This window comes from Pithys albifrons, chromosome 7 (assembly GCF_047495875.1).
Source record: "Pithys albifrons albifrons isolate INPA30051 chromosome 7, PitAlb_v1, whole genome shotgun sequence".
Lineage (NCBI taxonomy): Eukaryota > Metazoa > Chordata > Aves > Passeriformes > Thamnophilidae > Pithys > Pithys albifrons.
The window spans coordinates 4001001-4028468 of record NC_092464.1 but is presented as its reverse complement, the minus strand read 5'-3'; the positions used below and the strand labels follow the sequence as shown (position 1 = coordinate 4028468).

At 44.2% G+C, this 27468-nt stretch overlaps 1 protein-coding gene and 1 non-coding gene across 2 annotated transcripts in view; both read right to left on the bottom strand.

Annotated features, from left to right (window-relative positions):
* The window catches only part of LOC139674057 (vasoactive intestinal polypeptide receptor 1-like), a 31243-nt gene extending 4150 nt beyond the window's left edge, over positions 1 to 27093 (bottom strand). The window contains exons 1-11 of the mRNA XM_071560168.1: positions 27011 to 27093; positions 16475 to 16574; positions 14300 to 14407; positions 13569 to 13678; positions 8489 to 8586; positions 6827 to 6959; positions 6283 to 6436; positions 4350 to 4410; positions 2664 to 2733; positions 2118 to 2209; positions 429 to 558 (exon numbers count right to left, since the gene is read on the bottom strand). Of these exons, the coding sequence (XP_071416269.1) occupies positions 429 to 558; positions 2118 to 2209; positions 2664 to 2733; positions 4350 to 4410; positions 6283 to 6436; positions 6827 to 6959; positions 8489 to 8586; positions 13569 to 13678; positions 14300 to 14407; positions 16475 to 16574; positions 27011 to 27085 (1131 nt within the window). The 5' untranslated portion in view covers positions 27086 to 27093. The remainder of the gene's footprint in view (positions 1 to 428; positions 559 to 2117; positions 2210 to 2663; positions 2734 to 4349; positions 4411 to 6282; positions 6437 to 6826; positions 6960 to 8488; positions 8587 to 13568; positions 13679 to 14299; positions 14408 to 16474; positions 16575 to 27010) is intronic.
* TRNAE-CUC (transfer RNA glutamic acid (anticodon CUC)) lies at positions 12029 to 12100 on the bottom strand. Its single transcript has one exon. It is a non-coding gene; the product is annotated as a tRNA-Glu (tRNA).
* Positions 27094 to 27468: the final 375 nt, after the last annotated feature.

Genomic DNA, 27468 nt, shown 5'->3' with positions numbered 1-27468 from the left:
TTTTATTGTATTAATTTTTATTTTATTAATTTTTATTTTATTAATTTTATTTTATTAATTTTTATTTATTGTAGTAATTATTACTCTTTTTTAAATTTATTTATATTTATTATATATAAAATCATTTCAATCTGTTCACCTTAACCCACAGACTGGTCTTCCTGGCACTCTGTCATTTGTTATTCAATAAAGGTAGATATTGTGTGGGGGTTTGGTAATTATTAATATAAACTCTGACTCAGAACTCAAAAGTAGTGTGAGATTTCAAACAATAAAGGAACAAAACCCAGAAGAGCTGGTGAGGGAGTACAATGGAATGTGTGTGTTGCATTTGGCCACATCCATAAACTCTGCTGTGATAACCACCCTGCCAGGGGGGTGTTACAGATCCAACCCCTCAGGATTGTTGAACATTTTGTCCCCCTCACCTGGAAAGAACCCAAGCCCAGCTCGATGTACAGACGAGCTTCCAGCCCAGTGCCCTCTGGGCAAAAGGCAAAGACAACGTAGTGCACTCCAAAGAGGGGGATTAACAGCAAGGTGGATTTGGCAAGTCTCCTGGCAAAGCAAGGATGGAAAACAATGCAGTGTTAGAAACATGGAATCAATGATGGCAGCTGGGACATATTTTAATACAGAGTATAGTTCCATGATGGAGGCAACGTCATAGAAACACAGGATCAATTGGGTTGGAAAAAACCTCCAACATCAAGTCCAACCCTTGGTCCAACTCCAGTCCCTTTACCAGATCATGGCACTCAGTGCCACGGCCAATCTGCGTTTAAAAAATCTCCAGGGACGGTGAATCCACCCCCTCTCTGGGCAGCCCATTCCAATGCCTGAGCACTCTCTCTGCAAAGAATTTTTTTCTGATCTCCAATTTGCCCTGGCAGAGCTTGAGCCCATCGTGCCCCCTTGTCCTATTGCTGAGTGCCTGGGAGAAGAGACCAACCCCCACCTGGCCAGAACTTCCCTTCAGGCACTTCCAGACAGTGCTGAGGTCACCTCTGAGCCTCCTCTTCTCCAGGGTAAACACCCCCAGCTCCCTCAGCCTCTCCCCACAGCACTTGTGCTCCAGTCCCTTCTCCAGCCTCGTTGCTCTTCTCTGGCCCCGCTCCAGCCCCTCAAGATCTTTCCTGACCTGAGGGGCCCAGAACTGAACACAACACTCAAGGTGTGGCCTCCCCAAGGCAGAGTCCAGGGGAAGGGTCACTGCCCTGGGCCTGCTGGCCACGCTAGTTTGGATCCAGGCCAGGATCCCCTTGGCCTTCTTGGCCACCTGGGCACACTGGTGGCTCCTGTTGAGCTTCCTGTCCCTCAGTCCCCCCAGGTCCCTCTGCCTGGCTGCTCTCCAGCCACTCTGTGCCCAGCCTGGAGCGCTGCAGGGGGTTGGGGTGGCCAAAGGGCAGGACCTGCACTTTGCCTTGTTGAACTCCATCCCATTGGAATCAGCCCATCTCTCCAGTCCATCCAGATCCCTCTGCAGAGCCCTCCTGCCTTCCAGCAGGTCAACACTCCCTCCCAAATTGGTGTCATCAGCAAATTTGCTGCTGATGGACTCAATCCCCTCATCTAAATCATCAATAAAGATGTTAAACAGGACTGGACCCAACACAGACCCCTGGGGGACACCACTGGTGACCAACCACTTCATCCCTTCTCTGACTGCACTGATGAGGATCCTGTTAATTGTAAAGGGATTTGTAACAGGACCGGATTTGGTTACCAGAACATCAACATCATGTTACTGCTAAGAATTTAAAGGAAATTTAACTTAAATTTACATCTTTCTCCATGTGGCCATTTCTGCAGAAAGGACTGAAAGCAAGATGGATTCATCAGCTGACATTTGGTGTTTATACTTTCACTCTGTGTCCTTTTACAGTAAAACTTTCTGTTTCACTTTTCTCATTGACCCAAACACATCCACCCCACCCTTCTTCCCCTGAAGAAAAAGAGAGGGGTGATATTTGGGATGGAAAAGAAAGTTCACTTTGCTGTTTCTCCTGGGGATTTCTCTTTCCATTAGAAGAAGAGTAGAACACTTTGTGCCCCTGCCTATAAAATATTTCTTGTATCAGTAACAGGTCAATATTAAGAGACCCAGAAATACTCACATAAAGTGGCTCGAATGGCTCCCTCCTCCCTCTTGTGATTTCAATTTATGGATTAGAATTCTGATCACGTTGATAAATATGATAAAGTTAATCTGAAAAGACAACACAAAATCTGTAAATTTACTACAAACCAGGTCATCCCTTCAGTTGCTACAAATAACTGGAAATCCCCAGTCACTGCCATAAACCAGTGCAGATCTGCTCACAACTCAAGTCAAGGGCATTAGAAATTGAAATTGTATTTCCCACCAACAGATAGTTACACATGAAATATACTGAAAATTATGCTGGATCTCAATCTCATTTTAGGTCTGATATTAATGCCTTGTGCTTCTTGTCAGCACCTCGCAGATCTGACAGGTTCCCTTCCCTGTTTGGGACAGGGATTATAACAAATACAATCACGAGTCACTTGGTGACTTGGTGGCATCAATGGAGTTTTTTTTGTTTGTTTCTCAAGTTTACATCCCGAGGACTCATTTTGAAAATAGACCAGAGAGTTATCAATGTGCAGATAGTCGAGGCAAAATGAAAAAATAACCATACTAATACAGTTATCAGGATGGGGCCCTTGATGATCCACAACACCACTCCATCCTCATCATCGTCCCAACATCTGAAACAACAAACAAAACCAGTCATGTGACCTGCCCCAGGTGAGCTTTCCAGGCACACAAAAGCACTTCTGCCACAGAAAAGGAAGGGTTAAACACCAGCATTAGTACCCTCATACTTGAGAGATGGGCTGATTCCAATGGTATGGAGTCCAACAAGGCCAAGTGCCGGGTCCTGCCCTTTGGCCACCCCAACCCCCTGCAGCGCTCCAGGCTGGGCACAGAGTGGCTGGAGAGCAGCCAGGCAGAGGGACCTGGGGGGACTGAGGGACAGGAAGCTCAACAGGAGCCACCAGTGTGCCCAGGTGGCCAAGAAGGCCAAGGGGATCCTGGCCTGGATCCAAACTGGCATGGCCAGCAGGCCCAGGGCAGTGACCCTTCCCCTGGACTCTGCCTTGGGGAGGCCACACCTTGAGTGTTGTGTTCAGTTCTGGGCCCCTCAGGTCAGGAAAGAGATTGAGGGGCTGGAGCGGGGCCAGAGAAGAGCAACGAGGCTGGAGAAGGGACTGGAGCACAAGTGCTGTGGGGAGAGGCTGAGGGAGCTGGGGGTGTTCAGCCTGGAGAAGAGGAGGCTCAGAGGTGACCTCAGCACTGTCTGGAACTGCCTGAAGGGAAGTTGTGGCCAGGTGGGGGTTGGTCTCTTCTCCCAGGCACTCAGCAATAGGACAAGGGAGCACGATGGGCTCAAGCTCTGCCAGGGGAAATTGAAGTTGGAGATCAGAAAGAAATTCTTTGCAGAGAGAGTGCTCAGGCATTGGAATGGGCTGCCCAGAGAGGGGGTGGATTCCCCATCCCTGGAGATTTTTTAAATGCAGATTGGCCGTGGCACTGAGTGCCATGATCTGATAAAGGGACTGGAGTTGGACCAAGGGTTGGACTCGATGATCTCGGAGGTCTTTTCCAACCTAATCGATTCTATGATTCTGTGATACTTCTTTAAAAGCCTCCAATCTAAAGGCAATGTGTTCTGAAAGAAGTAAAGATTGAAGGATCAAAGCAAGTCAAGAAATACACATTTGTATTTTCAAACTTCTTTCCTGCTCTTCTCACTGCTCTGCATCATTAATCTGAGCCCTGAGCAGGAAGGTGTGAAATGGTATTTTTCCAACTGATCGTCCCTGTGAAATGACCCTCAGGGACAGCTTTGAATAAACAATTTCTATATCTGGCTCTCATATTAAAATAGAATAAAAATAAAATAATTAAATGGAAATGAAAGAAGACACCACTTAACAAGACATGTTTGTTTGGGAGGTTCTTATTGGAAGAGATTAGTGTTAGTAATTTATGGCTGACTTTATAGAGAAGCAGCGATTTTCCTAAATATAATTATTTCAGGGACTGGCCATTAGGGAACTAAATGAAATTTCAGGAATTCTCATGATATTTCCAGGGTTTATTGGCCTGTATATATAGACATCAAAATCAGAGGACTTAAAACTATTTTCTCACTTATTTGCATGCAAAGTGTAAAGATTAGAGCCGCAACTTCGGCACAATTTTTTTTTCCCTTTCTTTGAGTTATTTTTTTAATACATATTTATTTTTCCTCACCAGAAGAGAAGAATGCCATACAAAACAGGATGTCCTCTTTTCCCTCCTCCAAGCTCTGACTCACCCAGTGTTCTGTTGATGGATTCTTGTGAGCACCCAAGCAAAGAGCACAGCAGCAGGAGCTCCTGGACAAACCAACAGGGACCACAAGAATTGGTTGGAATGGCCCATGGGAACTTCATTCCAAACAGTTTCACAGTGCAGAAGGTTGGACAGACATTAAAGGTCAAATGATGGGGCAGAGAGTTTTAAACTCCCAGGCACTCAGCAATAGGACAAGGGGGCACGATGGGCTCAAGCTCTGCCAGGGGAAATTGAAGTTGGAGATCAGAAAAAACTTCTTTGCAGAGAGAGTGCTCAGGGATTGGAATGGGCTGCCCAGAGAGGGGGTGGATTCACCATCCCTGGAGGTTTTTCAGCTGAGCTTGGCCGTGGCACTGAGTGCCATGATCTGGTAAAGGGACTGGAGTTGGACCAAGGGTTGGACTTGATGATCTCAGAGGTCTTTTCCAACCCAATCCATTCTATGGTCCTGTGAAACAGCTTCATAAAATAACTTGATTTGTAGGGAAAAAAAAAGGGATAAAAGGGCAGGAGAATTAACTGAAAGCAGAGAATAATTGGGGGTGCTGTGAAACTTTGTTTTAATAATTAAGTGCTCAGAATTACTTCAAGGTTTGAATATCAATTACAAACACTTGTGAAAGCTGCAGTAACTGTTATTTAGCTGGATCTTTTTTTCACCTTGTGAATTGTGGCCAACATACAACTCTTTGTACAGTAGGTTTATGTCCTAATGAGTCTCTGCTAATCACTCCAGACTCATCAGCTGACAAGAATTCCATGAAAATTTAATTAAATCCAGGAACTGGTGATTTCTAGCCTCATTTTTTTACTGCTTATCCTTCTACATTTATGACTGATTTTTTTAAAGAAGGCCTATAAACTAGAAATTGCTTTTGCTCTCCTGTGGAATTAAATTTCCAAAGACTGAGTGACTTTCAAAGCTGCCACAAAAGGGACTCTAACCTGAAGCAAGTGACTTTTTCACTGATAAATCTATAGAAATACGGGCAACAACTTTCTAAATACCATTTTGAGATCTTTAGAAAAGACCCAGAAGTTGTCCCTCTAAATGTTGGCCTTTTGTTCAAGTCCTTTAAGCTGGGACCACATTCAGTTCAAGGTGTCTGTTTAATTAATGAAGAGAAATATTAACATCCATATCACCTCAGATCTGAGTTACCCCTGGGATGTCTCTCACCTTCCATTGATTCTAGAAGGAAATGAGGGTTACTACACTATTAATTGAGATCTTCCTTTGTTATCTCAAGTTAGCCATGATTAATTAAGGTGAGAGTCATTTCAGACAGTCGGTTGAGCAGCTAAAAAAATATTTAATTACATTATATAATATCTGGGAGTCTGAATTTAAAGGATAAAATAATATCTACTTCAAGATAACTTGGATTTCAGTGCTAAGCCCAAAAAAATGCCATTGTAACAGCTCAATTTCAGTTTTTCTGTTTTAGGTGAGGCACAGGAGTGCTTGAGAGTCACAACAAACGACCCTCTGCACGTTTATATATTCCACATTCCTACTCTGTCAATCAGAGATAATTTGAATTGCTGTAAAACCTCCAAAAATATTTTAAAAGCCAGGTCTCTGGGTGAAAAAAAAAAAAAGAAAAGAAAAAAAGAAAAGAATTGTTTGATTCCTAAACCCAAATTCACACAATTTAAACTTAATCTATCAAATTACTCATTCCCTTGAGGACTGGATTAATCACCACACCGTGACTGGTGTAAAGAACTAAGGAGATAAGAAAGGCAATACAATGGTGGGGGTTGGATGCAGCAATACTGAAGAAATGGGCAACTTTCCTCAGAGTGGTGGCACCTTTGACAGGCACCTTTGGTTTCAAAACACGTATTTTTTTTCAGTTCTGACAGTAAATAAAAGTGCGAAATAAGAGAGAGAGGAAAGGGGTACCAACCCCAGCCAGTGACTATGAACCAGCCCAGGAACTGCCTGTTGGACACAAAGGTGAGCAGGAGCAGGGTCTGCAGGTAAATCCCCTCCATCAGAAGCCAGAAGAAGTTGGCCAAAATGCTGAACTGGAAGAAAGCCACTGCAGCCTTACAAGCAACCTGGAAGTGCAGAGTAAGAAAAACCCATTAGGGCAACTCTCAGTACATCTGGTTTCTCTCCAAAATTCAATGTGACAGCACGAGAATGAAAAAATCCTCCTGATATTTCAGTAGGTTTGGGGTTCCATAATTTGGATTGATTTTACTTCATTTTTTTAAAGGGGAAAATACTCTTTTCTATTACAGATTAAATTCTTTCATGGTATAAACTGTAACTCTTCATTACAGTCAACAGACATGTACCTTTGAGTGCAGCCACAGGATTTGGTCTTTGGGTCTATAGAGTGTTGTTTTAAGATTTCAGTTCTAGCAAATTTAAGTGAAATGACATTAAGAAATGCCAAGAATTCAATGTTAATTCAAGGATAAAAGAGAGGGGAAGGTCAGTACCGTTGACATTAGGCAGTGGTCCATAGTTTCATCTGCAAACAAAACAGCATCTTTGGTGAAAACAGCAATAGCTCTCAAGATGAAGGAGACAAACAGGTGCATGTGGATGTAATTCCGGGTACAGTGGAATTTTCTGGCATGGAAAGAGAAAATAAAAATTGTTCTTCTTCAACAGAAATTTCTCCTGGTCTCGTCAAAATTCAAACTGCAAACATCTTCCAAAGCAAATAAATTATCTGCCCCTGTTTGTCAGGGAGACAGACATGAGGGAGCAGAGCAGTTATTATCTGTTTAAACCAATAAAAGTCCCAGTGTAATTGTCCTTGAATCACCACTCATTAAAGGAGATGCCAGAAGCAGAGAGTAACTGTGGGACTCCTGGGCTGTATTGCAATAGTGCTTTTTAATTATTCTAAATAACTTTTTTTTATTGAACAGTCTTGCTTAACAGACTCAAAAAGCTTTTCAGCCCCTTTCTGGCCAGAGAGGAGGAGGCTGAATGGGTATCAGTCCCACCTTGTGAGATGGTTGACAGAGGAGTTGCCTTGCCTTAAACTGCATTGGTGTTATGAGGAGCATCTGAGGGATCTGGGGGGGCTCAGCCTGGAGAAAAGGAGGCTCAGGGTGGATCTTCTCACTCTCTACAACTCCCTTAAAGGAGGTTGTAGCCAGGTGGGAGTTGGTCTCTTCTCCCAGATAACAAGAGGCAGGGCAAGAGGAAAAGGCCTCAAGTTGTGCCAGGGGAGGTTTAGATTGAATATTAAGGAATATTTCTTGATGGAAAGGCTTTTCAAGCAGTGGCACAGCCTGCCCGTGGCAGTGGTTGAGTCACCATCCCTGTGGGTATTTAAAATATATGTAAATGTGACACCTGGAGACATGGTTAATGGTGGCCTTGGCAGTGCTGGGTTAATGGTTTGGCTTTATGAGCTCAAACATCTTTTCCAACCTAAATGATTCCGTGATTCCATTTCCCTGGATTACCCTGTCTACACTTTTACCTTGAGCTGAAGGAACATCCTTCAAGGTTTGGGCATATCAACCTCGTGGTCCTGGGTACATCTATAAGGGGTATGACCTTTGAGACTGCCAACCCAACCCACCCCAGCCAACAACCTGCTTTTGTGCCCTGCCCTCCTGTGTCCATGGGGACTTCAACTCTTGTCCAAGAGGGCTTGAACAAATCAACCCCAGCGTCCATTTCTTAATGTCCAACAGTATCACAGGTGATATTTGCATTTATTTAAATCCCTTTCTATAGCTCTCAGTTATGAAAGCCTTTCACAGAGGGAATGAGCAGTTTAGAATCACCTCTGACTCAGGGCTATGAGCCATTATTTCTGCAGAGTATGTCTTGCCATTCACTACAGGAATAGTTATCTTATGCTCATAGTGGTATAAGTTGGCCACTTCCACTGGATGGTGTCCTTAAAGAGACCCAGAGTGCCCAGACAGTTGGATTGTTTGAACAGCTGAAATTGTTTGAACATCTGCAGGGAAATGTTACAGCACAAGAGTCAGACCCGTCACCATCAACACTGTTACGTCTTAGAATTACTAGAAAATGATCATTAAAGAATCCCACAAAACAAAACTACAGAGAATCTGAGAGAAATTAGAGTGTCTTAAGACATCCTGAAAAAAAAGCCCAATGATATTTACCTGAAGGCAGCGAAGACAATGAGAGCTGTAAGGAGTGAAGTCACTGATGCTGCATAGCCAGCGGTGTAGACACGCCAGAAGGCAGAATAGTAGGATTTCTGGAGGGAAAAGAGACACAGCCTGTCCTAGTTCAGCAGGTGGGACCAGTTTATCACTGTGTGGGTGTGACCAAAGCTGTGTGTTCTCCACCCTCCATTCATTTCCCAGGAACTCTTAACAATGGACCATTTGCAGCAGCTGCCCAGGGCACACCTGACCCCTCATGATGTGAGCTGGGTGTGAAAGAAGCCTGGGAGAGGAGCTGGGATAACTCCCCTCCAGGGAGTCCTTGGCACCTCCACACCCACCTGAGGGGTCATGTCTGTTCATGAGCCATCAGTGATTCCAAAAATCCCCCATAACTCACAGAGTCAGATCACTCAGTGTGGAACTCCCCGCACTGGGGGAGGTGCTGGGCATTCCCACTTGGACCTGAGGGGATATAGTCTTGGGGTTTGAAGACCGTGGGGACCATTTGTGGGATCCAGAGGAGGAGCAGAACCTCAACAGGACTGCGACCATCACTCTCGACCAGACTGTGCCATCATCTGCACCAACAGGTTTTTCCCTTCCTTTTATTTTGGACTCAGAGGAACCATGTGGGGCTCAGCACAGGAGCCAACAAACCCCACTGTGTTTGTGCCCCAGGGGGCTGGGTCATAATTCTGGGGTTTGTGGATTAAAACCACTTTCTCTTTGTGCCATTGCATTTATTGTAATATTTTTATTAAATTGTAACTCTGACTTCTAATCTCTTTTGTGTTGGGTTCATTTCTCCTGCTGGTTTACCTTTCAGCCAGCACACAGCCCCATGCAGGTGGCTCTGCAGGGTGATTGTTGCTGGGATTATTTCCCCAGGATACATTTCCCCTCACTGGTGTCAGCCCCACCACCTCCTGCTCCAGGTCTGCTCCGGGTTTTCCCCTCCATTGCTCACACACGTGATTTTCCTTTAAATCTGACCTGACCTGACCTGACCTGACCTGAGCCAGGGGACAGATTTCACAGCCCAGAGGCTCCTCTGACCCCTTGGAGCACAGTCAGGGAGAAAATGTTAACTTTGTTCGGTGAGTACATTTTCTCCTGTTGGTACCTAAAGACTGAAAGCTCCCGGTGGGGGATTTGTGGATCTGTCACTTCAGACCTGGGCCAGACTCGATAAATATTGATTTTTATAAACAGCCATAGCTAAAAGAGAAATAAAACTTGCAATTTGCAGGTGAGAGAAGTGAAACACTGAGAAGCAGTTGCATCATATTGTGGATGTAAGAAAGTTAAAGCCAAGAAAATCATCTCCCAGTCAATCCTTTGGACAAACAGTTCATTCCATTGCCAAATAGTGAAGTTCTTTCCAGTTCATTTGTTTTCAATTTAAACATGTCCTTAGAAAATTGAAGCATATTTACATGGCTTTAACTATGCAAATTTTATTCTGATTCACTAAAAAAACCACCTAATTATTTAAAATCCCAAGAAATTAATTCTCTGTCTCCAGGCAAATTTCCTCTTTCCAGATGCAATGGACACTTTGTTCTCTAATTGATCCAAAATCTGTTTATCCACAAGGCTGCAATTCTAGGCTGAGACAAGAGATTAGCAATTTTAAGTAGATCCATAAATAAATCATGTAACCCTGACAAGACAGGAATCATCCTGGTGTTTCTGAAACAGTCCACATCTTCCAAGACACAGATGAAAACTGGAGAACAGGTTCTTCAATTGACTCATGATGTATTTCAATTCCTTTTATCTGGTTTTGTAGGATAGATAAAAACACAGCACTATATACAGAGGACAGCACTGCACATACAAAACACAAAGCAATTGGTTCTCTTGGAATATAATTGGGACTGTTCTTACTTCCCTGTGTTTGCACTGCAGCAGAGATTACTCATCTCATCTTCCTTTCTAGTCAAACCCAGTGGATTTGATTGGAATAAACTAAGCACAGCCAGGGCACAGCCAGGAGCTCTGCACTGAGATCTTCCATACTGCTGAAATGGAAATGCAGTTCCTTGCTGGATTCCAGCCTAGGCCAGCTACAAACTAGGCCTGGCTTAGCATAATCCAGGAATTGCTTGGAGGAAACCACCCTGGAGAGCGAGTTTAGCTCTGAGGGTGAGCACCATGTGGGCAGCTCCAGAACTGTCCTCCAGAACACACATCCCCTCCTGAATCCTACATTCCTTCTGAACTGCTTACATGGTTTCCAGCATCTTTCTAGAAGTATTTCAAGCATTTATTTAAGGTTTTTTTAAAAACATTTATCTTTCTAGATTCCCCAAATTGCAAAGAAGTACAAATATTCCTAATATTTAGGTGAGGGCTGGAGATCCAGATATCTTTACAGCCTGTTACACACACTCTGAAGTCCTAAGTTCATGTAGCCAAATTCCTGAAGCAAATTGTACCTACACTTCCTAAAGATTTAGATCTGAACTAGTTTGTGCTTGAGCTTGTGAGTGTGGAGAAGCAAATATTAACTCCAGATGACACCCAGAGTGTTAGTGATGACAACACTCTTCACCTTTCTGTGCCTTGCTCTGGCTTGTGAGAAATGACCTTTTCCCGCTGTTGAGTCATGACTGAACACCCACATCGAGTTCTAGGAGTTCATATTTTCCCTCACAGACTGGAGGAGTCCATCGCCTCTGCAAAACAGCTCAGGGGGAGGAGGAGGAGGCAGAGAAGAGGCACATCTTGGACTCCTGCACTACATGTGAGCCTCATGTTGCATGAGGTAACCGAGAACGGGAACGAGAACGGGAACTAGAACGCGTATGAGAACGAGACCTTTCTTTGCAACCTGTCGAGGGAAAACTGGAAGCCCCAGGAGTAAGACACAGAGTGAGCGTGGTTTGCTGTGGGCCCTTCTGCACAAACTAGGAGAAAACATGAAAAAATGGCACGGTGAACCCACCTCTAAACTTGAAGCCCGATTGCAGGAATTGAAACAGAAATTAGCTGGCAAGAAGGCTGTCCACATAGTTGAAGCAAAGACCCTGGACATGGCTCTCTCCGCTGTCCCTGCTAAAACCACAGCTGAAACTCAGACTCAAGCCAAGGTACAAGCTGGACATGATCCAGCTTCTGTCTTGGAGCAAGCCTGGCTCATGCCCCTGCTGCCTCTGCTTGCATTTTGTTTGCATTCAGGGAAGTAGAAACATTTTTGTTGTTACTCTTTCTGTTTCTTGCTATGTGTCTCTTAGAGAACTTACAGATCTGTGCAATAGACTTTGCTTTGTATTAACTGGGGAGTGGGAAGTTATTCTTTGTTATATATATGTAACTTGTGTAAGTGTGTGTTATATTGTAGCTTTCTCCTAACTTTCTCTTTTCTGTATAAATACATGTAGTTAGTTTCAGCATAAACCCAGTTTAAAGGTTTTTGTTTCCTCCCCCTCTTCTTTTTCCCTTAGCTGGTTGGGGAGAGGAAGAACCCTTTTCACTCTGTCCTGGACAGTCGGCGTTTTGCCAGCTCAACCCAAAACAAATAAATGGTTCCCTGACCGGGAATTGAACCCGGGCCGTGGCGGTGAGAGCGCCAAATCCTGACCACTAGACCACCAGGGAAAAGGGAAAAGGGGACTGATCAACCAGAAAATTGGGAAGAAACAAAACCAAACCAAAAAACCAAATGAAACAGACAAACACAATTAAAAACCTCAAGGAAGGGGAACAAGCATGAAACAATCTCACCCAGGACAGGAGAACCACCAACAACTGGAGCTGGGGTTGTTCAGCCTGGAGAAGAGGAGGCTCAGAGGTGACCTCAGCACTGTCTATAACTACCTGAAGGGAAGTTCTGGCCAGGTGGGGGCTGGTCTCTTCTCCCAGGCACTCAGCAATAGAACAAGGGGGCACGATGGGCTCAAGCTCTGCCAGGGGAAATTGAAGTTGGAGAGTAGAAAAACTTCTTTGCAGAGAGAGTGCTCAGGGATTGGAATGGGCTGCCCAGAGAGGGGGTGGATTCCCCATCCCTGGAGGTTTTTCAAGTGAGCTTGGCCGTGGCACTGAGTGCCATGATCTGGTAAAGGGACTGGAGTTGGACCAAGGGTTGGACTCGATGATCTTGGAGGTCTTTTCCAACCCAATCGATTCTATGATTCTATGATTCTATGATCAGACTCCAGGCTCTTCCATCAGCAACCCAAGCCAAGGAAAAACAATGACCCCAAAACAAAAACCACTCCTCCTCTCCTACGTGGAAGACACGTGTGAAATACTTGTAACTTCCTTAGATACAATGGAAGCCATGGGTCAAACCACTACAATGAGGAACGTGGCAATTAAAATCATATGAAGAAGTGGCTGTGAAAGAAATGCTGCAGGAGCTTCACTGAGTACCAGTGATGATCATCAGATGGGAAAAGAGATTTGCTTCCTGCTCCATGAACACCTAAGATAAAGTATAAAAGTCATCATATCATAGAACCATAGATTGGTTTGGGTTGGAAGGGACTCCCAAAGATCAGATAATCCCAACCCCTCTGCCATAGGCAGGAACATCTTCCACCAGACCACCTTGCTCAGGGTCCCATACTCCATGGCATCCAAGAGTTCCCTCAGAAAGGTGTGTGTTGACCACCCTGTTCTAAAGTTATGGAGTATTTTTTCTGGCTCAAATAAAATCTGGGGGAGAAAAAAAACAACAGGAGGGATGCAAAGGAATTTTCCCTGAAAAATTCCCTGCAGATGAGTTGGTGGGGCTTTCCTGGGAGATGGGTGGATGAGAATTAAAGTCACCTCTGTCAGAGAAGCAGAGTCTTTGTTAGTCAGGAGAAGTGAACTAATAATGAGTTTACTCTTTAACACCAAGAGGAGACATTTAGATGGAGAGGAAAGTACTTCCTGCTACTCACTTGCTTTATATTAAGCCTAATTTGTTAAAAAAAGCTTTAAATATACCCAAAAAATTTTAGTTTAGCACCAAAAATGGGTCATCACCAGATTCTGACAGGAATCAGATGTGTGGGACTACTCAGCTCTCTCAGGAAAAGCTGCTCTGGAGATGTTCAGAAACAGGGAATAAAACACTCACCTGATCCTCAGGTCCTTTAGTGGAACCTTCATCAAATCCACAGGCAACAGTGTATGGTGGGAATGGCTCTGACCACTGAGCCTCCTGTGTGCAGTTCCTCTGCAGGAACCCTTTGATGGGAAAATGGAGCAGAGAATTCATTCTGGGAGAGTGGTGGTTGTATTTTGATGAACAAGAACAATTTCTTTTTCCTATTTTGATTCTTAAGTTAGGCACTTGCAGGTCAAGGCATGTTCAGCAAGTTTAGTTGTAGGGTCACAATATTCTTTATAGCAGCTGAAAATTCCAACATTTATTTCAAGATTCAATGGGGCTGGTACATTCCACATGGGAGATCAGTTCTGTAACTTCAATCCTTACATGGAGGAAATCAAATTATACATTTCAAACATATTTGGGGATTGTGGACAAAGCCCTGAGCCACCTGGTCTGTATTGGAAACCAGATACAAGTTTTGAACCTGGTCCTGCTCTGACTGCAGGATTGGACCAGATGACCTCAACAGGTAATTTCTAATATTAATTACTATAAGTCAGTCATTCTACAACATATTCCTTTTTAAATTTAGCAACATAGTGATACTGCCCATCATTTTTAGACCACCAAAGAGATGAGACAACTCAGTACAGCATAACAGAAAACAATATTGACCACAGGAACATGCAGGAATCTTAGAATTCTTTTTTTTTTTTTTTAAAAAAGGGATAAAAGGAATAGGAAAAAAGTCTTGCCATGGGTATTGGTGAATTCCTCAAAAAATCGTGGACAGGGAATTTTAACCACTTCTCCAAAAGTGGCTCTGGGCCAGCAGGTTAAACCATCCCAATCTTTGGCACATCCTGTAAAAAAAAAGAAAAAAAACCACCTCTAAATAAAGGAAACCACGGAGAACATCAGACAGTGAAATTGTCTGTGGCATCCCCATTAATTCACATGCAAGAAGAGCCCCAAGAGGACATGCAGCTCTGCTTTGTTTTCCTCTTCTCCTTGGATGCATCCTTGCTCATGTGTGCATATTCCAGCTGCACCTTCCCCACCTTATCTCAGGAGAGAATGTACCTGAAATTCAAGCAGACACAATCTGAAAGTCAAATCAATTGAGGCTCTTTCCCTTGTTGTCAAAACAAAAGCCACCAAAATAAAAACACTGAATAATTATTAGTGCTTGAGATTTCAGTGGTTACGGAGTCTGACTGAGAAACATCAGGCTTAAAAATTAAGCCTTAATATCTTGATTTCATGCTAAAAATCTACCAGTTTCACCTGCCTTGAAGGAAATCAGTGTTGAAGTCCTAGTGTTAGACAACCAATGGTATTTTTGCAATGGATTTCTAAAAGGATTAGATTCATCCCAAACTAGGAGAACATCCCTCAGCATTCTCTAAAATGGCCATCACTGGGAGAAGGTCTGACTGGTTGGCATCCAGGAGGTCCCCAGAACCAGAGGCTGCTGACTGATGACACAGGGATGCTGCTGGCCATGAGTCCATCTAAAAGGGGTTTCAGAAGTTTTAGTTAATCAGCTTCATCACAGATGCCTCACATTGAGACTCCCAGCTGTTGGCAAGGGGGTGTGGGTGCAGCACAGAATTACCAACATGTAAATGGGCCTGAACCAATAAAAACCAGCATCATTCTGTGAGCAAAACTAATCTCCTGACAGTCGTAAGGTGGATGTAAAACAGCACAGGAGTTTGGGTTGGGAGGAGTTCCTTTCTTTCCTGACTCTTTTCTGCTTCCTCTGTGATGGATGACAAGGCAAAGCTAAAATTGGTCAGGAGTTGAAACGTGGAAGCAAATATTTCTGACCTGTAGCTGAGTGAAGTTGCTCTCTGGCTTCCAACAGATAGTCCTGAGTATCTCCCCCAGCATTATCCTCACATCACCCTTGGGAAGATGAAATTCCTGGTCTCCTCAGTTTGCCAGATGGGGAAATAGAGGCCCTGACTCATTAGCTATGATTTTAATTGCCTAAACCCTGTCAGCTAATCTTAGCTCAGTTCCCTTTGTAAGCAGCACAGAGAGACAGTGACTTCCAGGGTGTGATTCATCCCAACTCTTGGTGGCTTCTGTCTGAGGACAGGCTGAATCACTGGCTGCAAATCCCCAGCTCTGGCTGATCACTGTACCCTAAACCAGAGGGGGAATCAAACCCCTTCATTTCATTCTGGAGGTAGTAAAGAGAAATGCTACCCCAAAAAGTGATTCCTCTTATTCCAAAATGTCTAAAATTCAATGAAACAGGTTTTAGGGACACCCACCTTCCTCCATGTACTTCAAAGAAACAGAAGACAAATCCTGACTTAGACACTGAGCCTAAAATGAGATGAGGCAAAGTCCCAGACTAGAGAAGAACCATTTTGAGCTATTAAGAGACCAAATGAAACAGGAATCAAAGCTTGACTCAGGAGAATAAATGGCATTGGACACTGTGCCCCTGAAAAGATATACAAGGGATTTCATAAAATCACAGAATCATAGAATCAGTTGGGTTGGAAGAGACCTCTGAGGTCATCAGGTCCAACCCTTAATCCAATTCCACTTTGATTACCAGATCATGGCACTCAGAGCCACATCCAATCTCACCTTAAAAACCTCCAGGATGGGGAATCCACCCCCTCTCTGGGCAGCCCATTCCAATGCCTGATTACTCTCTCTGCAAAGAATTTCTTTCTGATATTCAACCTAAACCTCCCCTGGCAGAGCTTGACCCCGTGCCCTCTTGTCCTACTGTTGGTTGTCTGAGAGAAGAGACCAATCCCCACCTGGCTACAACATCCCTTCAGGGAGTTGTAGAGAGTGATAAGGTCTCCCCTGAGCCTCCTCTTCTCCAGGCTAGACAACCCCTGGTCCCTCAGCCACTCCCCACAGGACTTTCATGCAGGACTTGCCAACCAGAGCATTACCTTTCAGAGCAGGAGAAAGAGATTCATTCTGTTCTGAGCAGAGAGCCTCCTCCTTGAGCAGCTGCTGGAAGATCTTGCATTCTGGATGGATTCCTGCAACCTTGGCCAAACACAAGAAGTTCTGTCATTAGCAGAATGAGCAAAGCCTGATTTGAGGGGCTGAGAAGGTGATAACTCCAACTGAAGGTGCTTTCTGCAAACAAGGCATGGAAGTGGCAGAGGAGGCTGTGATGAACAGCTGTTAATTGTTGGACATGTCAGGGTGCAAACCATGTGCATTCCTCAGGGTATGGAGCAGCTCTTCTCCAGGGTGGACATTTATACCCACCTTTCCCTTACAACTACATGTTGCCCAAAGCCTCAGAGTATTCCACAGTCTTTGCATCTCCACCTCTTTGCCAACAGGCCAAACCTGGATGAATCCATCAGCTCTGGGAATATCCACACCCAATCCTCCAAACACACCTGCAGCCTGACCACAGAAATATTACTTTCCCATAGAACCATAACAATAAATATACATGTTTGTACATATACAGGTTTGTTTGATTGTTTCTTTGTTTTGGCTTTTCTTTTTTGCCGTTGTTTGATTTCGGTTTGGGGTTTTTTTTGTTTGGGTGGTGATTTTTTCTTTGTTTTTGTTTGTTGGTTGGTTTGTTTTACGTGGGTTGGGGTTTTTTTTTCTATTTAAAGATTTTGGGTTTTCAAAACTAAGTATTACCAAAATATTCCTATTTTGATTCTTGGGTTTCTCCCAAGCATCAAAATATTCCTATTTTGATTCTTGGGATTCTCCCAAGCATCAGCTTTTCTTTAGAGCAGGAATTAGCCCTAAGTGAGATGACAGAGTCTTAATTACCCTTCAGGAGGGCTTTCCTACTCTGCTTTGATGCTGAGAGTAACAGTTTGGTCTTCTTTGAAACCCTGAGATTATTGTCCCATACAAATCACTCCACTCAGAGAGCACCATTTAAGTTGTTTCCTTCTGAGTGCAGTCAGTATAATTATAAAAATAGAAGCAACAAATAGGAGCAGGAGTTTTACATGCATTATAATTTAAATAAGGAAACTGAAGAGCAAGAATTTGGAGAAAAAAAGGAAAATTGTAGTCTTGGCCACAGTTTAATCTGAAGGATTTATTTATCAGCATGTTATCTGAGGATGCTGCACACACCTCAGACAGAGGCACTGCTGCCATTTTAAGAGATGAGGAAATGGGAAAATATTAATGACTTGTTTTGGAAGCTTATGTAATTATATTTATCCCACAGATTAAAAGACCTTCATTTCAACAATCAAATAGATTTCTACACAGCAGTTGTTGAATAAGGTCTGCAATCATCTGTAGTGACTTAGTGACACTATTTTGTGTCATTTAGATATTTTCATGTATTTGGGTTGTACCTCATCTCCCACTTCAGAATTTTCATGTCCTGTATCCCACCTCCTGTGGCTGTGATGGTGTTCTTAATATCCCAGAACATCCTCAAATGGTTGTCTCTTGTTATGGGTTCACCCAGGTGGGCCTAGATTTGGGCTCTGAAGTGTGGACTAGGCTGAAGCTGTCAGCTGACTTGAGCTGGGCTGAGCTGACAGCTGACCTCTTCTAGCCAGTAATTTTGTATTCCATACCACGTTACAACATCATCTCCAGGGCAGTAGGAACCAGTGTGGGCGTGGTTAAGGCAGTCTCTTCTCAGCCCTCCTCTTGGGAGGACGCACGATGCTGTCCCAGGGGGGATGGAGAGGGCCAGGCCCACCACTGGCTCACAGGGTACCTCAGGAAAGTAAAATGTGTTGTTCTGGGTCTCTCCTTTTGGCTTGGGTTTGTCTCCCTGGGGAATAAGCTTCTTCTTAAGTAATGTGTAGTTAGGACAGTAGAATTTGTGTGTTCGTTAAGAAGTTGAAGTGGGGAATTTGTTGTTGCAGACTTGTGTGAGTGTATATTTGTACTCTCTTCTAATTGTCTCTTCCTTTCTGTGAAAAATATATGTAGTTTTAGTATAAATGTCATTTGAAGTGTTTTTTTCTTTCCCCTCTCTTTTCCTCCCTTTCCCTGGTGTTAGGAGGGAGGTTTTTCTCTCTGTGCTTGGGGGGGGTTGGCAGTTGCTTATCTCAAACCAAGACATCTCTGCAAAGGCAATTAAAGTCTGAGAAAGAAAAAGAAACTACAATGTCACTGTCTACATGTGGTGGTGTTATCTCAGCTTCTCTCACAGCCCAAAGGATGTCTCAGTCACCCACCAATGGTCAGTTCTCTTTGGGATGTTCCAAGATGTCTCAGTCCTCTTGTGTTGGTTCTGCATTAATTTTGTCAGCCCCATGGAGAAGCCTCAAAAGCATTATTTGATATCTCAGATGTTTCTACACATCCCATTTAGGAAGAAATTAAACCAGAGTGAACAGAAAGCAACTGAAGTGTGTTCAGACAACTGAATCCTACATCAAAACCCCCTTTGGGATATCAGGATCTTCAAGGAGTCTTCCATGGAACCGAGCAGAGGGTTTGCTCCTTTGCAAGCTTTGCCATTCAAGGCAATGCCTGGGCTCAGCTGTAGTTGGATTAACAGAAATTATGGATTGAAGGCTCTCTGAGGCATTTCTGAGGAAGGTTCTGGGCTGTTCTAAGCCTCCAATGAGTCTGAAAGTTCAGCACAGGTGCAAACATCACTGCTGTGCTGCCTTTCAGCCTCAGGAAGTTGATTTATTGCCCTTCAAAATGTTTTCAGGGAGAAGGGCAACCAGGACTTCCTTCAGCCTCCTGAGAAACTTTAGTGGAAGTCATGTAAAATATTACATTTCAGCACTAATATCTGCTGAGGGGAAAAAAGGAGAACACAACTTCATCTTTAAAAAGCTTTAAAAATTCTGCCTCCATTTAGGTTTTAAAGTAGCACAGACAGACTTCTTTTAATTATGAGGCCCCAGAGGTGGTTCATACAGGCTAATATTAGAACAGAAAGAGGATTAAGGATACTGTTTGAAAAGAAAGTTAAGCTGTGGCTTTTTTCATGCATAATATTCCTCCAGTGGGTAATTCAAAATACATTTTTATAAATCAGCATGAGTGACTCTTAAAATAGCACTTCTTGCTCTTCAACTCTGGGAATAGAGTCCTTAAATGAAATTTTTCAGGTATTAACAGGATCCCTGCTCGTTGCTTTAAACTTACATTTCACTTTGCATATTGCCTACGTAACAAATTAATTATTGGAGTCAAAGTACCAAAAGGATTGCTACATAAATCTCTCACAATTTCTGTTCAGAAACGTGGATTCAGCAGGACAGGAAAAAGCCATCCCTCTGCTTTCTGGAATTTCTAGACTCAGTTACTCCTGATAAACTTTGTATTTGGAATATTATTAGGCTTGATATTTAAAAATTATGACAACTTGGTACGATGCTCTACAATTTACCACCTATGCCGAGTCCTCTGGTAAAAGGCTTAAAAGCAACACCCAGCCAGAACCCAAAAGGGAATCAAAACATGAAATTTGAAATGTCTTTGAGAAACAAGCACTGAGGAGAAAACTGGCGTGGCCAGCAGGCCCAGGGCAGTGACCCTTCCCCTGGGCTCTGCCTTGGGGAGGCCACACCTTGAGTGTTGTGTTCAGTTCTGGGCCCCTCAGTTCAGGAAAGATCTTGAGGGGCTGGAGTGGGGCCAGAGAAGAGCAACGAGGCTGGAGAAGGGACTGGAGCACAAGTGCTGTGGGGAGAGGCTGAGGGAGCTGGGGGTGTTTAGCCTGGAGAAGAGGAGGCTCAGAGGTGACCTCAGCACTGTCTGGAACTGCCTGAAGGGAAGTTCTGGCCAGGTGGGGGTTGGTCTCTTCTCCCAGGCACTCAGCAATAGGACAAGGGGGCACGATGGGCTCAAGCTCTGCCAGGGGAAATTGAAGTTGGAGAGCAGAAAGAAATTCTTTGCAGAGAGAGTGCTCAGGGATTGGAATGGGCTGCCCAGAGAGGAGGTGGATTCTCCATCCCTGGATGTTTTTCAGCTGAGATTGGCCGTGGCACTGAGTGCCATGATCTGGTAAAGGGACTGGAGTTGGACCAAGGGTTGGACTTGATGATCTTGGAGGTCTTTTCCAACCCAATCCATTCTATGATTCTGTGATTCTATGAAATCAGCTCCCACCGTATGGGAATGGCTGGGAATGGTGGGAACACACATTATACCCATGAAAAATTTCAGAGGAGGAAGAGTTATTTTCCTCCACAATTCAATTTAAGAGGCACAAGCAGCTGATACAGGTGGAACAAAACTGAGGGCTGAGCTCCCCAGCCAGCCCATCAAACCCTGAGTCAGTGTGTCCTCCACACTCCCTGCTGCACCTCCTTTCTTCTCTCCTCTGGGAAACCTCCACCTGCTGACCCAGCCCCTCAGGGACCATTTTTCAGCAGAGCTGGACTGAAATCAGGGCAGTGCTCCTGGTTTACAGTGCTGGGGAAGCCTGCAGGGAATGGGGCTGAGTTGGTTTTACAGGTAACAGAGGAATTGCTGTAACAAAACAGATCCCTGTTCCATGTGGTCAGGTTCTTGCCTCACAAAGCAGTGAGAAATCCCCAGAAAACTTGATTTTATGATCTATTCTAGAAATCTTGACCAACATCTAATGACACTAATAAGGTTGGTGTTGTTATCTTCTAATCAGGAGCCTTACAGGAAATAATCCCAGGGCTGGAGAGAAAAATAGAAAAAATGACACATATACAAGAAACTGAGAATAGGGACGATGCTTCAATTTGTTGGTTTTCCTCAGGCTTTAAGAAAAAGAAAGACATTAAACCATTTTATAGTTAAAAAAAAGCCTTCTGGGTAGAACATTACTTGTAATTTGTTGTCTATGGCTTAACTTATTTTTTTGTTATTAGTCTCACAATGCCTTGAGAGAAAAGTGCAGGTTGTTGCTCTAATTTGCCTACAAGGGCTGGGTGATGGGGCTTTCTGGAAAGCAGGGGCTCTGCTTTTGTGCTGCAATTTGGGAGGCATCTGCCTCTTGTAGGAAAAGAGCAGCTCCTGTTCACCTTAGGAAAGGACAATTTAGGAAACTAAACAAAGCAGAGCCTTCTGAGCCAGGCATGTCCAGTCTGGGACTGTTCCCTGCTATGGTAATAAATAAGGGCAAGAGGCTGATTTCAAACATCACTGTCTGGATGAACATTTCCCAGGATCTAGGCACTCACCTGGCATGAACCTGCAATCACAGGGGGGTGCCTTCACCTCAGACTTCCAGAGAAAATTCAGAGGTTTCGTGTCCTCAAGAAAGGGAGCTTTGCAGTGCTGACCATCACAACACAAAGATCTTTTTGCTGCCTTTATGTTACTGCCCAGCCAAAATTCACAGGGGCATTTTTCCTCAGTCCTAACCACTGAAACAATCTTGTCTGGAACATAATGAGCCTTAAATATTACCTGTGGTATGGACATTGTAAAGAACATAAAAAAGTTTCAAAATCCAGATTTGCACTTACTTTTAGACTTCATTTTCTTAACATCTGTAAGGTTGTTGTGTTAAAACCTCAAGTGGTATATTCACTGAGAGTAAATATAACACTGTTTTTTATTTCCTCTATTTATTTTCTTCCTCAAATCTGAGCAGAAAATCAAACTAAAGGCACTTTGAGCTTTGATTTGCTCATGCTGGACAACATGAGATTTAGCAACCACTGGGAAGGGTTTTTCTGGCAACAACCTCATGCCATACATAGTGAAATTTAGTTAAAAACAACCTTTCCTTTGAGCCCATTCAAAAATAGTGCCCCTAAGCTGCTGTGGTGGTGGAGAAAACTGTAATTCAGTTGTCACCCCAAAGACAGATCTTCACTCATTAAGGAGCTCATTAGCACAGGTGGGGAAAAGAAGGGACACTTCCTGTGCTCTCTGAAAACAAGGGAAGTGCTTCAAAGCTGAGCACTGAATGTATCATTCACCTCTGAAAAAAGCAGTTCAAGGGGATCAAAGAGCCACGAGTGAATTGGTAACACTTAATCTTTTCAAAAATTAATCAAAACTCAAAGAACTGACTGAATTCAATGACAAGATGAGAAGGTTTCAAGAGCTTGGAGGCTTTTTTGCAGTGATTCAGTTTAGCTTCCAATGCCATGCAGTCCTAAAACCTCACAAATAGGTTTTGTGGCAAGTGCATAAATCATTCACTAAGAATATTCCTCACTGTTCTTTCTGCCTCTGTCCACAGCTTGCTTTCATGTCTCAGATCTCATCTCAGATATTCCCTGAAATCAGCTTTGTACTCCCAGTTCTCACTGTCTGTGCTTCCCCTCTTCAGGTTTTCTCATCTGACTCTGATGCCTGAATATTTTAGCTCCCTTTCATATAAATTTGCCTGCCATTCATGTCCCACACTGACTCCCACCCTGGAGAGGATTAAAACTCACCTGGTATTTTAGAATACAGGAAAGCACAGCAAAGGCAACTCCTGCACCCCTGCCCATTTTTAAGTGTGGAATGAAGTGTTCAGTCAGTCCTGAGAGTGATGCCAAAGACACAGAGAAGAAAATCAGGATATGCTCTGAAATGCATGAATTTAAGTGGAATTTGGGTGGACTGGAAAGGCTTATGGAATGGAGGAAGGCTCCTAGAAAAAAATTGGAGACAGGTTGGATAACTGACCAAGAAAACGTCAATGGTTTTCATAAACTTCTCACTCTGTGGAATATATCTCATCAAAGTCTTCCACAAGACCTGTCTCCTTCCATCTGCTCAACTCCTTTCTCCCAAAGACAAGTGCTAATTAAAAAGCTTTGGGATTGGGAAGCACAGGTCACTGAAGCCAATTTTCACATGCACTTTGAAGGGATCTGGGGCCAACCTCAAGCTCCATGAGCTCTTGGGCATTTCCCAGCTATTTCCCTGTAGTAAAAGTCTCCTTATCCAATCCCTGTCCTGTAAGTAATTCTGAGATCTTTATAATGTAATATATGTAGTTTTTTGTTCTGTCAGAAAATTACAAGAAACTATAAAAAATAAACCTTTCTCATGCAGTAAACAAAAAAAAAATCTCAACTAAAATATTACATGCTCAGTTACATTTTTAAAAATAGCAGAGCATCCCACCAGGTTGTTTCAGCAGTACCCAAGGCTTGTTTGCCACTCTTGACTCTGAAAAGCTCGAGGTCACTCCAGCAGTGACATGACTGGTGACCAGCCATTCATTCAGCTCTCAGAAAAGTCCTGCCCTCACCTTCAAGCTCTGACACAGCCCTGATCCCAGCAGCTTTCAACCCCAAAGCTAAGGGCTTATTTCCAGTCTTTCTCTTCAGCCAGTTAAACAGATTATTCCTGCAGTCTTTTGGGCTGAAAATGACTACCTAGAGGATATTTTCTGTGTTTGTTTCCTCCCTCTAACTCGATTACCTGTGGAACAAGAGAAGCTGAGACACTGATTGCCTTACAGTCATTTAGAGCAATATCTTCTCAAGATTGTTTCTAAGGCATTGGGGTAATGCTTGAATGCCCCTCTGTGTATTGGACTGTATTTATCTGAGTGTATTTAACTGCATAACCTTATGCAGAACAGCACTTGCTTTACCTGCAAATCCAGGTATATCCTTGTACTTATTCACTCCTAGATATTCTTTATGAGACAATGCAGTCATACTCATTTATTTTGTTTATAAACCCTATGTAATTAGTATCACCCTGAGGAAAAAAAAATAAATTTATTAGCTCTATGCTGATCTTGGTAGAGCATTTAATTATCACTAATGCTTGAAGAACAGCAAAACACTAATAACTGACAATCCTCATTTCCTGCTATTGCAAGTATTACTGTAAATTAAAGATAAATTTCTCCCTTTCTGTACCATGTTTGCCTACAGGTGGGATTCATGTCACATGATCCCAAAGAGCTAAACTAGAAGTTAAAATCCATCAGTAAATTCACTCACATGGTCTGTACTTTTGAGTGTTTCCATCTCTTCCCAGCAGTACTGAAATTAGTAGCTTTGGAAAAAGAGTCCTAATTTTAGACAGATCATTTTAGGTGATTAATCTACACTCCCCCATCAAGCCTCCCTTAATGACCAGTGAAAGCAGACAAGCAGTTCCAGGGAGGGATTCCTGCTGCCTCTCTGAGACAGCTGCTCCAGGACAGAGTGACTCCCTGTACAGGATTGTGTCTCCCTCCATTAACTCCCTCCAGGCTAAAGAAACACCAGAACAGGCTGATCCTTCCCCACATCCAGTCCCTTAAGGAGGAGAATTCCAGGTGTTCAGGGACCAGGCCAACAGAGGCAGCATGTGTGTCCCTCCAGCACAAACCAACCAATGTGAGCCATAACAGAACTCTGGACACCCAGCTGTGGTTTAATCACAGAATCAACCGGGTTGGAAGAGACCTCCAAGATCCTCAAGACCATCCCTTGATCCAACACCACTGTGATCACTCCATCATGGCATTTACTGGGAGCTCAGCATCTTGCCATGGATTTGAATCCAAATGTCCATCACCACAAGAAACGTTTTGCTAAAGGAAATGTGAAGCTCAGTGATAACCCTTCTGTGTTTTCATTCTCACCTCCATTCATCCAATCAGACTGAACTCCTCCCCCAGAAATGTGCTCTGTGCGTGTTTGAAGAAGAAAACAGTTTAGCACAGCAGGGACAGCACTAAACCCAGAGTCTTTTTTGTTCCTCATCCTCTGTTTCCCAGGTCTCTGAATTCTTTAAGACAGGAAAAGGTGTTTTTACACATTTCAGCCCCCACTGCTCTCTGTCCCTTGTCACTTAGGAGCAAATGGCAACTTTTAATGTCAAGGACTCTGTTCTGGAAGACACAAAGTGCATCCTGCAACACGTCAGCTCCCCGTGGATCTGAGGGGAGGCAACAGCACCCAGGTTCACACAGGAAGTTTTCAGGGTTACCCTTCTGGCTTATTTTCACATCTGAATCATGAATTATCTGCAGAATCCACACAAGAACTATTTCTCCGCTCTGACGTGACCCTTTGAAATCTGAAAGGAGCACTGACTCAATTCATCCTGTGAGACCTTTCCTGACTGTTTAACTCAGGGTGCAAAGCTTCCCAGGAGACTAATTTTGAGCCACAAAGCCCTCTGATATTCAGAAAACTGACTCTTACCCGACATGTAATTGGTGTTCATACACCAGCAGTGGTTTGAGGCCAGAAGCTGTGTAGAGGAGTTGATAGAATTTCCTTTATTATGGGCACAGTCTGCTGTAATATGCTGCCCCATTAAAATGATGGATGGCAGCCCACAGATGGGCATGATACATCACTCCAAATTAGCTCCACTCTGCTGACAGCTGCAAGAATGGGTTGTGCCTCTAATAGGTGTAAAAAATTCAGTCCAGATGCCAAAGTCACTCTACCTGTGGCATTCTAACACTTTAGGCTGACTTGGTCCCCCTGAAAGAAGAGTATTACACATGGTAATAACTGTACTGGCAAGGCTTACATAGCAAGGATCTATAACATAAAATAGTTAATAATAATTATATATATTATAGATATATAATTAATAAAATAATAAATCTGTGTAAATACAGAGGAAACAACAAGATCCAGAGGATGGGCAGGTGTGAAAATTTACATCCCATCTCCCACCTTGGAAAACTGAAAGATCAGGACCAGTGTGTAGCCATTTAGGCTCTCAAAATTATCAGCAGAGGAAAGCAGGCCCTAGAGAAGCATTCACTCCATCTGCCTTTCTCACACAGGATGAGATGTCTCCTGGGGAGGTGACTGTCTCCCTCCTGGCTCCAGCAGGAGCCTGACTGCCAGCCCACGCCAAGCATCTAACTGGGAATGACTAAAGTTTGTCCCTGCTAATCACACCCAGAGGAAGGTTTCCAAACACTTCCCTGAGGCTGAAAACTGAGGGGAAAGAGGAGACGTGACTGTGCTTGCACTTCACACAGCACACAAGAGGCAGTTCCTGCTCCTGCTTGGTGATCTCATGAGCAGGTGCCTTCAGCAGTGGAAACATCTGTGTCCTCACAAAGGGGTAAAAGTCACAAATCCAGCAGGAGGGACTCTTCCTTTATAGTTATCCTCCTTCTACTGCAAAGTTGTCTTTCTCAGGACAACTGGGACAGCAAATTGTCCCCTTCTGTCCCTCTGTTATGGGTTTAGCCATAGCTAAGGTACAATACCCTCTAAAGCCATGCTACAGCTATTCTGATTTAGGGACACTTTTCTGTCCTTTGGAAACTGCAATTCTAAGGAATGGAGATGAAAAGACACTTATTGAGGCTGGTAAATTTTCATGTAAGAAGCTGGGTCAAACTTCTAACTCAGGGATATTTTGTCTTTTCTCTCCTCTTACATCCCTGTCCTTTTTTTTTTTTTTAATCCTTTATTTATTTTTCTTTCTTTCTACCTACTCTCTACCAGGAGAAAACTTCCCCTACATCTACAAACTCCCCCTCTCCAGCCCCTCTGGATGCTGTGGGGCAGCTGCAGAGCCATCCAGCTGTGGCCAGCGGCGGCAGGAGCCAGATGTGCGTCCCCCCCTCCCCCGGAGCATCCCTGAATCCCTGAGCATCCACTCACCAGCGGGAGCAGGAGCAGGAGCAGGAGCCAGCACAAACTTCGCATCCTCCGCCGCAGCCAGCCCAAACTTGGCATCCTGCACAGCCCCGCCGGGTCCCGCCGCTCGCTCTGCCCGCCGCGATGCTGCCAAAAGCCGAGACTCAGCCCGCCCACACCTGCCCAGGGCCCGCCCCGAGCGCCTCGCACGCCCCTGCAGAGCCCGCGCCCCTCCTGCGAGAGCGCGACATCCCCCCGCGGGATCGCGACATCGCCACGCAGGACCGGGCTGGGAGCGCGATATCGCCCCGCAGGACCAGGGTGGGAGCGCGATAACCCCCCGCCGGACCAGGCTGGGAGCGCGACATCCCCCCGCAGGACCAGGCTGGGAGCGCGACATCCCCCCGCGGGATCGCGACATCCCCACGCAGGACCGGGCTGGGAGCGCGATATCGCTCCGCAGGACCAGGCGGGGAGCGCGA